This window comes from Bombus huntii, chromosome 7, assembly GCF_024542735.1.
Source record: "Bombus huntii isolate Logan2020A chromosome 7, iyBomHunt1.1, whole genome shotgun sequence".
Classification (NCBI taxonomy): Eukaryota; Metazoa; Arthropoda; class Insecta; order Hymenoptera; family Apidae; genus Bombus; species Bombus huntii.
In genome coordinates, this window is record NC_066244.1 from 13,005,552 (window position 1) to 13,016,432 (window position 10,881).

General features: G+C 31.2%; 1 protein-coding gene across 2 annotated transcripts; it reads left to right on the forward strand.

Moving 5' to 3' along the window:
* The first annotated feature begins 736 nt into the window (after positions 1-736).
* LOC126867297 (angiotensin-converting enzyme-like) lies at positions 737-10,478 on the forward strand. Of its 2 annotated transcripts, XM_050621606.1 has the most exons (14): positions 737-1,025; positions 1,139-1,328; positions 5,844-6,031; positions 6,150-6,308; positions 6,375-6,456; positions 6,534-6,674; positions 6,762-6,944; positions 7,023-7,117; positions 7,187-7,338; positions 8,089-8,216; positions 8,281-8,527; positions 8,619-8,708; positions 8,790-8,897; positions 8,970-10,478. In XM_050621606.1, the coding sequence occupies exons 3-14, from the start codon at positions 5,846-5,848 to the stop codon at positions 9,589-9,591; spliced, it is 2,193 nt and encodes a 730-aa protein (XP_050477563.1). In that variant the 5' UTR covers positions 737-1,025; positions 1,139-1,328; positions 5,844-5,845; the 3' UTR covers positions 9,592-10,478. The 2 variants fall into 2 exon arrangements, with proteins under 2 accessions (XP_050477563.1, XP_050477562.1); XM_050621605.1 differs by having other exon boundaries at positions 737-1,328.
* Positions 10,479-10,881: the final 403 nt, after the last annotated feature.

Sequence of the window (10,881 nt, forward strand, 5' to 3'; positions counted from 1 at the left end):
ATGGAACAAATTGTTCTCGCGGTTTATCGGTTCGCGATTGCTCAATTCCTTTGAATAATTGCGTATCCCGGACGCGCGTGAGCCAACGTGTATTTGATAATTCCTTGTATTCGTAAGTCGTTTCAAGGACACCTTTGTCTTGGTACTACTGGTCGAGGACTACTCGCTGCTCATGTCCAGTCGCGGAAATTATTATCGCGCCGATGGCGCTTGCAGAGTCTAAAGGATTGCGGCCCTGCCCGATTGGTACTTCGGATCGGGTTGGAACCTATAATTTGATGTTCTTCGTAACATTAGTCAGTAGTTCCCCCCATAGGAAGTAGACCTCACTAGTTCAATTAGGACAAGTTCTTCGTAATCCTGTTCAGTGGGGATCCACTATTCCTGTGTCTTATGTTTGTGCTTATATCTCGTCTATGGTCTTATTACCAGAGATATAAAGATAGAGCACATGAGTCATATGTTAATGTGTAAGTGGATGCGATAGGAGAATAGAAAAAGAACGCTACATAGAGGTGTCTTTTGCCTTGTCTAATCAGACATGCACACTGACGCTAGTTCGTTGATCGATGTTATACTTACACATTTGCTATATCGCTTTTTCAGCTCGCTAACGCACTCTGTCTTTACTTCTCTATAGTCACTACTATACTTAATCGGTAATGTCGTATGTGACACGAAAATGATAAAGACGTTATATGACCAAAACATAAGACGTGAAAAAACGTTATCTATCAAGTCTAGCTTGGTTTATATGTACCTCGTCTGTGCCACTTCTACTCTAACTTGAGAAATCACGAAATCATTGAATGACATACTCTATATAACTATATTCTCGATGACTGTGTATACGTCACACGTTACACGCTACACTACCTACAGTACAGTTCGCTGAGTATGCTGTCGAGGCGACTAGCATGATGTAAAGGAATTTGGATCGTGCGAACTTTGAACAAATAGTCATATTGATCATAGTCATACAGTATACATGTGATGAGTTGTATATTACTTGCAGTAAGATAAAAGTGAGATAATCAATCAACTACTGTGCATATCCGCGGTAGTTTTTGTTCAATTTTAATCATTCTACGTTTTTTACGACAATCTTTGATCGTACTTCTGGTTTTTCGAAAAATAGAAAACATTTCAACGAGAGGGACGCGAGTAACTTCTCCACGTGTGTGTGCGTACGTTTACTCTTTTGCTCTGCGTGTTCGAACGCATTCTGACGTGCAGTTGATCCTTGTTCGTCACACAAATCGAAGCCACTTATCGGAAACAAAATCGAAAACGTGAACGTCGAGCGAAACGACGCTCGGCTAGCTAAGGTGAGCAAGATCAGGAAACTTAAACTAGATCTAGTCTTTTGACCATGGTCCAAGTCACAATTGATTATTCTTTGTACCTTGAATTAAATAAATTTTATCGTTTATTTTGAACACTTTATTCAAGAATACCATAAATGAGACAAAGATTTTTAATTTTTATTTCAATTCTAAACTTCATAATAATTTATTATTTCTGAATTCATATATTTTAGTACCATTCGTATTCTAAAGACTTTAAGGTCGTTCTAGAAACATATATATATGTCAAATATAAGTATTTTTTACAATTATTAACGCATCAATGCAAATAATAAATGTAAATAGTGCTTTAAAATACTGTTATAATGTAAATTTTAAAGGTTAAAAATATAAAAGCTTAAAAATTTGTAATTGAGCCAAAAATAACAATGCGTCAAATATCGTGCGTTGCATCACTTACTATGTATTAATTGAACTAAATGCAAGAAATTTTCCGTTATTCAAAGTCACTCATAATTGATGCACATGAACTTATCTTAATCATAAAAAAACAACTTCAGTAGTCGTTAACATATCAATTACAATTTTCATTGAACTTGTTTGATTTCGAGGATGGATCGATCAAGTTTCATAGACGAAAGCGGAACGAAAATTCGTTGCTCTGTACTTCTCTAGTCAATGTTATTGAATCGGTGATTGCGATATCGAAGAAAACGAAGTAATACATATATCTTTCCAAGATAAAATCTATAATATACTCCGAGATTACTAAACGACTTTAAAAACAGTTTCTTAAAAATAATTTGAATTTCGCACTATTTATATTTGGATTCAATTTACTATGGGAGTCTGGTTGTTCATCGGAATATTATTATTGAAATCGCGTAACATTAGTGTTAATACGTACAATAAGTTATGAAAGTATGTATGCACCTTTTGAATTCTGTGTCTTTGATTTGTAAAAAGAAAATTAAAGACGTATTTAGTTGTCGGAAAATCGTTGCAGTTATATGTTAACACAGTATTATTTTGGTCTTATTCCCAAGGTGGAGACACGAATATGCAAATCACCTTTGGAACGATGCTGGATATAATTTGTTGTACACATCGAATGTTACAAAACTTTAAGCTATTTTGAAATGATTTATTTTTAGATATTTGTGCTTAAAATTCTAAGCGTCTAGTAACTTACAATTAGTTACGTGAAAAATTTGACCAAAAAGCAATTATGAGTATAACCATAGAATATTCGGTTATAGAGTAGAAGATTATATAAAATTTCTATGAAAAATTACAAGCTAATCTATTTTGATACTAAGGTACTAATAATAATTAATAAAAAATTAGATACTAATAAGAATTACTAGAGTAATTTCTTTATTACGATATTTCCAGTTTAAGTAGTATGTAGACTTTATGTAGTCTTTGGTAATCAATTGTAAATGTCCTAAATTCGTAATTAAATGCTATGTCGATTTCTGAGGATCAATATTAAACTTTTTTCTTTTGTTTATATATAGACACAATTTCTGTATTTACTCGTCGCCTAAATCTAAGTGGAAAATAAAACAAAATTAGCTCTGCCTTTAATGCGTTTAGCATTTAGTCAATACTGGCTGAAGGTTTATTGCTGTTATACACAACTATTTTTGCGCACACATGGCAACTTGCAAATCCCTCTTAATTTTGATGCGCGGATACTTGTTTACGAGTCTGAAATATTTCATTAAAAAGCATTTACGTTACATATCTATAATAAAAATGCGTCATTATTTCGTTAACATTAATCTGGCTGTACTTTTGAAAGTACCGGTCGTCGATGAAGATGAAATTTGATGGATATCATGGTATGAGATAGTAGATCTGAGATATAAGATCGTAGTGTCAAGAAATCGTGTGTGAAAAAAGTATAGGTCCTTATATAATAGATCTTTACTACTATTAAATGCCATGTTCGGCAATTAGTATAATAATGTGAAGATAAATGATGTATATAGCTGGAGAATAAATATATGTATGTATATATTAAGCTTAAAAATGTTCAATGAGTAAAAAAAATAATCACTTCTACTTAAACAGGGGTATTGGTGGTGGTTTGGGCTAGGTAAATCTTGCCAGAAACACTGTCGCCAACTTAATAACAGCAAGGATTTATTATATATATCTTTAGGTACCTGTATCTTCGGAACGCATGATTTGCCAATGCCAAGATTTTATATTTCAGTCCTATTATCTCATCTAGCAATACCCACAAAATTTTGTCCCAGTTCGCCACCAGTGCCATTCGGAATAATATCCATTGATTTCTTTAAAATTGATTTCCTTGAAATCTTTTCTTTTCGTGTAGCAAAAGTTTATCGTATTTATAGAGACTCCCGATTTTTAAGGATAGTCATGTATTCCAAGCTTTTACATGACTCGAGTCCATTTATCATTATATGAAAAAATATACACTTTAAAGGAATTCATAATGATGAAACCCAGTACCGGTTGAACCAATTTAAACAAAACAAATTGACGTCTTTTCCTTTCGTTATTTTCTACGATAGTTTTCATTCAAATGACTTATATGTATGTATCTATTTACATATATTGTCATATGCATTTAAATAGTTAACATATAATACATACCACATAACATTTTAATTAATTAAAAAGAGATCTTCATTGGACTTTGTTATAATGGTTCTAATCATAAACAAAGGATGATTAATAGGGAAATTTCATTTATAGTCTGATGACCCTGATGTACATGGGTTCAAAATGTATTATTTATCATCGTGACGCTTTCCATTGTCTTTCAGATGAACGTTTTTTTATACATAGCTTAATTACACAACATATTTACGCAATTACGTATTTAATAAAAAGCAACATTAGATGAATTTTTCTAATCATTAGATATGACAAGAAATTTTTCCGTTACTAGTTCTATTATAATATGTTACTACTATACATGTTACTACTATATCTGTAAGATAAATGAAAATAATAAGATTCAAATAACAAAAAATAAGGACAGTAAAAAACAAGCCACCAAGCTATATAGCAGTGAGTAATGAAGTTCATTTTCGTTTATCTGTTAATTAATAGAAAGTGCATCAATTCTCACTGCGTTCTCTCGATTTTCCCGTCCACAACGTGTAAATATTACGCATTAAAATATACATATAGACCAATGGTCGTTCAGTTCAAGGTGTCAATAAGTTCCCATGACGACCTTTATGAACAGAATTATTTGCTTGAGCATGGTATCAAATTGAAAGCAATTAAATATGCGAATATGGTGTGACTACGTACAGTTGGTCGATTCATGATTATTATGCCGACTTCTATGAATAATAAAATCGCGTTTGATCTTCCAAGAAAACGTAGCAATAGCTCATGTATATATATAGTATCGAAGGAATATACAGGGTGGTTGGTAACTGGTGGTACAAGCGGAAAGGGGGTGATTCTATGCGAAAAAAGAAGTCGAAAATATAGAATACAAATTTTTTTTTAATTTCTTTTTTTTAATTTTTTTTTTAATTTTTCCATCGAGACAACGATCTACAGTGAGATCCGTTATAACGAGACGTGATAAAGTGCACGCGTACCGAGCGAAAATTCAAAGTCGATTTTCTCGAAAACAAAGCCTCAAACGAAAAATTTTTATTCTATATTTTCGACTTCTTTTTCCGTGTAGAATCACCCTCTTTCCGCTTGTACCACCAGTTACCAACCACCCTGTATATATATAGTTAGAATACATTAAGTCTGTATTAAAGTTTCTATATTTCAAAAACCAAAATAATAATTTTAAACGTATAAGAGAAAATAGGAAATTCGAGATCTTATACAGGATCATACAACGTCAAAACACAACTGCTTCTTCTTTTGTCTAATTTAGAAAATTGTATAGAGCATAAAATACACCATACTTCCATAAAATACATACGGATCTGGATGCATCAATCGATGTAGTCAGAAATTAATGTGTTAATTCGCGATCTCTTTTTTGAACTATAAATAAAAATCAAGTATACTACCCATAATAAATTGTGGAATACCTCATTCGTTGAACTCGTGAAGATAAAAAAAATAGAAGGGAAAGTGCTTTAGACTTTAATTGACTCATGATTACGAAAGCTACATATATAATTTTCACAGAAAAGGATGACGATAATGAAATGAGTCGCTTAAGAACAAGTAATTGCTTTGACAAAATATATTTAAATACGTTTCAATGTACAGTTTTTATCATAAAAACCAATGTTTTATAACAAAAACATACCTCAACGGGCGCAGATATTATTAACAGATATCATACGCGTATGCCTAACATTTAAAAATTTCCCGCGTTGAGTAAGACATATTTTAATTATTTACTTCTATCCATTTTTTTTATAATAAAATAATCAAGTATCTTATTAGAATTAGAAATTGAATGAACTGACAATTCTCTATTTATATTTTTTAATATATTTTCTTTTACGACTTAGTAAATATTTCTTATTTTTATAAATAATAATATCTTCTTTTTTTACCGTAAAGGGATGCCATCAAAATGGGTTTGCATAATCCTTAATCTGATAGTGTATGTGGTTGCGTCCGTAGAAGATGAAAAGACTAAAGCTTTCATAAAATTAACCGAATTCGCTTACGAGGATACTTGTATGAGTACAGCTGAAGCGGAATGGGAATTTATTAATTCACCATCGAATGAAACATTATCAAAATGGGTATGTTTTTCAAATTATAAGCACAGAATACATAATTCAACAAATATGCAAATAATGTATAAATATGCTAATAATTCGACAAATATGCAAAATTATTAATACAATAATTTTTTTATAGGAAGACGAATTAATTTCTTATGCCTCCTTCAAGAACTTACAAAAAGACGAAGTTGGTAACATTTCAAAAGCTGATATCAGAGATGAATCTTTACAATACAAGTATGATGTTGCTGAAAAAATAGGCGATGCTTTATTGGACACTGAAGATTTTAAAAGCGTGAGATTTCATTTTATTTGAGCAAAAACATTTATTTAAATAAACTTAATAGAATCTTACTTGTAGCTTGTTCATTTTTCTGGGACCACAGAGTTGCTGAGATTATCTACAGTTCATAAAGGAATTTTAAATAATCACACAAGAAAAGGTAACAGAAATTTCAATCCATCATAAACAGATGCACAATTATATGGTAATTAATCACATATATATTGAGAACTTTAGATGTGGAACGTATACTGTCTCGTGGTAATGATGTTAGAAATAAAAACACTGTTTGGATAGCATGGCATCAAGAACTAGCTTCATTAGTTAAAAATTTCTCTGCCATCCTACCACTTGTTGATAAAGCTGCCAAAGCAAATGGTAAATATTTTCGGAAAATAAATTATATTTTGTACACTTTAAAGTTGACAATTTTTAATTAAATGTAAAAATGTTATTCAATTTTAGGTGTCAAAGATGTTAAAGAATATTGGGAACTTTTAAGTGGATATAGTGATGGTTATAATAAAGTTGAATATATATGGAATGGGATTGTCGATCTTCATAAAAAAATATTGAAATTCGTAATAAGTAGCTTATCTCAGAAGTATGATATTGCTATGAATGATACAATACCAGCATACTTACTTGGTAAACTATAACACTGTTGAATTACACTCTCAAATGAATAATACGAATATATTAAATAAGTTGCATTTATTCCAAAAGGAACCTTGCAAGGAAACGATTGGATTCCTATATCAGTTGATGTAACACCTTATCCAGATCTTATGTATAATATTAAAAAAAATCTTTGGAAGAAGGTAATAATTACGTTTGTTGCCTCAATGATACATGAACTGTACAGAAAGCATAACTAAATTTCTTTTTAGAAACTCCATGCGAAAACACTGTACAGAATTGCTTCTGCTATGAGTACACAAATACTAAGTCAAGCCCCACAAGCAGATTTTTGGAAAAATAGTTATTTCTATGGACAGTGTCCTTCAAAATTAGTTAATTTCTGCAAAGATGCTGTTTTGAGGTACTTTATAAGTAAATGTTTTAAAAATTGTCATTTTTTATTACTTAAGTTAATGTACTTTCGACCGTTCGCGGGAGACGCGATCTCGAAGAAGCGCGCCAACGGAAGTCGTAAATTCCCGTTACGATTTGAATAATTGACGCCACGAATCGTTCGATCTCTTATTTCGGTTAAGATAATTAGGGTGGTTGAATGAATATAACGCTGATATTAACAGGTTAATATATATTTTCAATAATCCAATAACTTCAATGTGATACAATGTTGCGTATATGGAATGACAAACTACGAATGAGTACGACCTGAGACTCGTTTCGTGTTGGCGACTATGATGATGTATCTTCTGTCGATTGACTATCTTCGACTTGGCGATTCTGCTGACTTGACTTCTGACTCCTTCCCTTCCTCGAACTATGTTTTAACTCGAGCTGGTTTTAACTGTTACTGATGAGCTTTGACTGTTACTCGAATGTTACTGTGGAATAAGTCTAGAGATCAAATGACTGCTCTGTAGTTGTGAGAACAAGTGAAGTTCGTTCTTGTGTGATTACGGAGGAAAGCTCGGAGTGGGTGTCTTTGTTGTATGAAGAAAGCGGATTCGTTGCTCACACTTTTCGTTAGGAAAGTGAGGGTAACGAACCGCGATGCCCATTGGTTATGACTAACGTTAGGAATGAAGATAGGAGGAAGAAGCCTCTTACCAAGCCATGTCACGTGACGTAACAGTTAATTTAAATCTTTACATTACAGGGTATCTACTTGCTTTGAACCTACTATAAGTAATTATCTCTCTACTCACAAAAACGTTGGAAAGATTGTGTTCAATCAATTATCTGTCGAGGATACTCCGATACTTAATACGGCTAATCGATATTCAGGTAAGATATTAACAACAAATACATATTTGACTCATTACAAATGGTATTAACATTTTATTTGCAGCCCTAGAAGAAGGTGTGTCGGAACTCTTTGGTATTTTAGCAGCAAGTCCTGCTTGGTTAAATTACACACATATTATCGATGACTCTAGCAATAATGATCAAAATTTAATTGTATCTCTTATGATTACTGCATTGAATACGCTACCGCGGATTGCTTATTATATATCTGTAGATATGTGGAGAATCAATGCTATTGAAAAAAACTTAACAAATCCTGAAGATTTAATATCATCTTGGTGGCAATATAGGTACCAATTGCTTGAAATATTAAGATTATATTCAATATATTTTAAGAGATTTTTTTAATACTAATAAACTTTGTTAAAATTTTCATTCTAGGGAAAAATATGAAGGAATCAAATCTAATGGATCTAATTTACCCACATTTTTAAATGATGATCATATCACGAACAATAAACCATATTTGCCGTAAGTAGTAATAACAATGTCGAGACAATAACATATTTACATTGATGTATCGATAAATTATTGCATATTACTTTCTTACAGAAAGCTAGTCGGTACAATGTTGGCATTTCAGTTGTATGAATATCTGATGGAATCCACAGAAATTAGATATGATTCGATCGTAAGAAAACAGATGAATATTAATTTTTTGTGAGTACTACTTATAAACAAAAATTTTACAACAATTTTGTAAAAAAGAAATTAAGGACATTTTTTTAACAGAAAAATGATTCAGCAAGGCGCCGATGATTGGATGAAAGTAGTCAATAAATATTTAGAAATAGATGAAATTTCACTGGATTCGTTACTTTCATTTTTCTCGCCGTTGGAAGATTTCATTGACGAGCAGTATGAGGATTTTCAATACAAGGCAGTTACAGCCAAAGAGTCAGAATTATATGAACTAGAAAAGAAACTAATTATGGAAATAAATGCCACGACTACTAATGCTCCGCCAACCACTACAATTGCCACTTCGAAACAAACTATAAAGAAAAAAACAGAAATAATAAATAGAAAGTCTCCAAGTAGACAGGATGATAAAAAGAGCGATATAAATATTGTGACTAATTCGAGCAAAGATTTAAAGTTTAAGTCGCCTATATATGAACAAGTCGAAAAGTCAGAAAATCATAATCCACTAGAACCAGTGACAACTGAGGCTCCTTTTGATCAATCACTTGACACCCAAGGCATAGGAGATGACAATAAACCAAAGACAAATACTAGTAAGGCAGCGTGGGCCGTGGGCGCAGTGCTGATAGGAATAATAGTTATTTGTATAATTGCGATCTTCGGAAGACAAAGATGTCGCAAAGTACCAAAAAATAGACGATACGTTTAATGGTATCACTCTACGCTAAAAATATCTACATATTACGTATATTTATTCTTGCATTTAGTTTGTAATATTTGCCTGTGTAAGTTATTGTTACGGACCGTTTCGTGTAGAAAGACATTTATTAATTCACAATATCTAATATTGTACATTCCTTACTGTTCATTGTAAAAGAAAAGAAAAGAAAAAAAACAGAGGCTACTTTCGGAAATATAGTGTGAATACTAGTCTCTTGATACAGTTGAGCAGTATACATAAGAGAGTGTCGTAAGAAGAAAATTAGAGCTTGATAAACAAAATGAAAAGTATTAACGCGTGGATATATTATATTCAATTATATCTTCTAAATCGGATTTATTTAATTTTCATTGCATTATGTACATATGTATACACACTTAATATGTATCATTTTTGTAGAGTAATATTAGTCTTAAAAATAAGAAAGGAATGTCGTAACATGCATACCAAGTACAATAGTTCCTCTACCACTATGCCAAACTATAAAAAACAAAAAGGTTTTAATAAACGCACAAAGCGAGAAGTATCTCCCTTTTTTTAAAATTTATAGGACATGTACTTCAATGGTACCTTTATTAGTCTATACTATATCTACCATATTTTTCAAACTAAGGCTTGTACATAATCACTTATACAAAATTGTAAGATGAATGAGTAATTATACAAATGTGTAACTATCACAACGTCAATGATGTCACAAAACCAATGTCATATATATTTTTCTTACATAATACTACCATGTATGATACCTACATAAGTATATGTAATTTGTATACGATGTACTCTCTGTATTGAGAATTTATATTTTTTATAAAAGTATTTATTTTGTACCTTATAAAGGTATTTAATAAAGTATTCTTCTGGTACAAAATTAATATGCATCAATTTTTAAATATTAAAAAATTTAATTTATGTTGCCCATGCTATTGAGAACCATTGATCATTTTGTCAAATCATAGATATGAATGAATGGATATGCGTGCATTTATAGCATTTGCTTAACTAAACTACATCTACAATTCGTACCAATTTAAAAAAGTCAAATTAACAAACTAATTTTAATTTAAAATAAAAATTTCTCTCTAATTTATAAATCTAATTGATAAATTCTGAAAAATTCATTAACGTCCAAATGAAATAAAAATGAAATAGTAATAAAGCAATTCTTTCTTTAATACTAATATCTACCAACGAGCTACTAATGCTAATGTCTATACTAATGACTACCTATAAAATTTTCCAATATCATGAATAAAATATAATACAATCATTAAATTC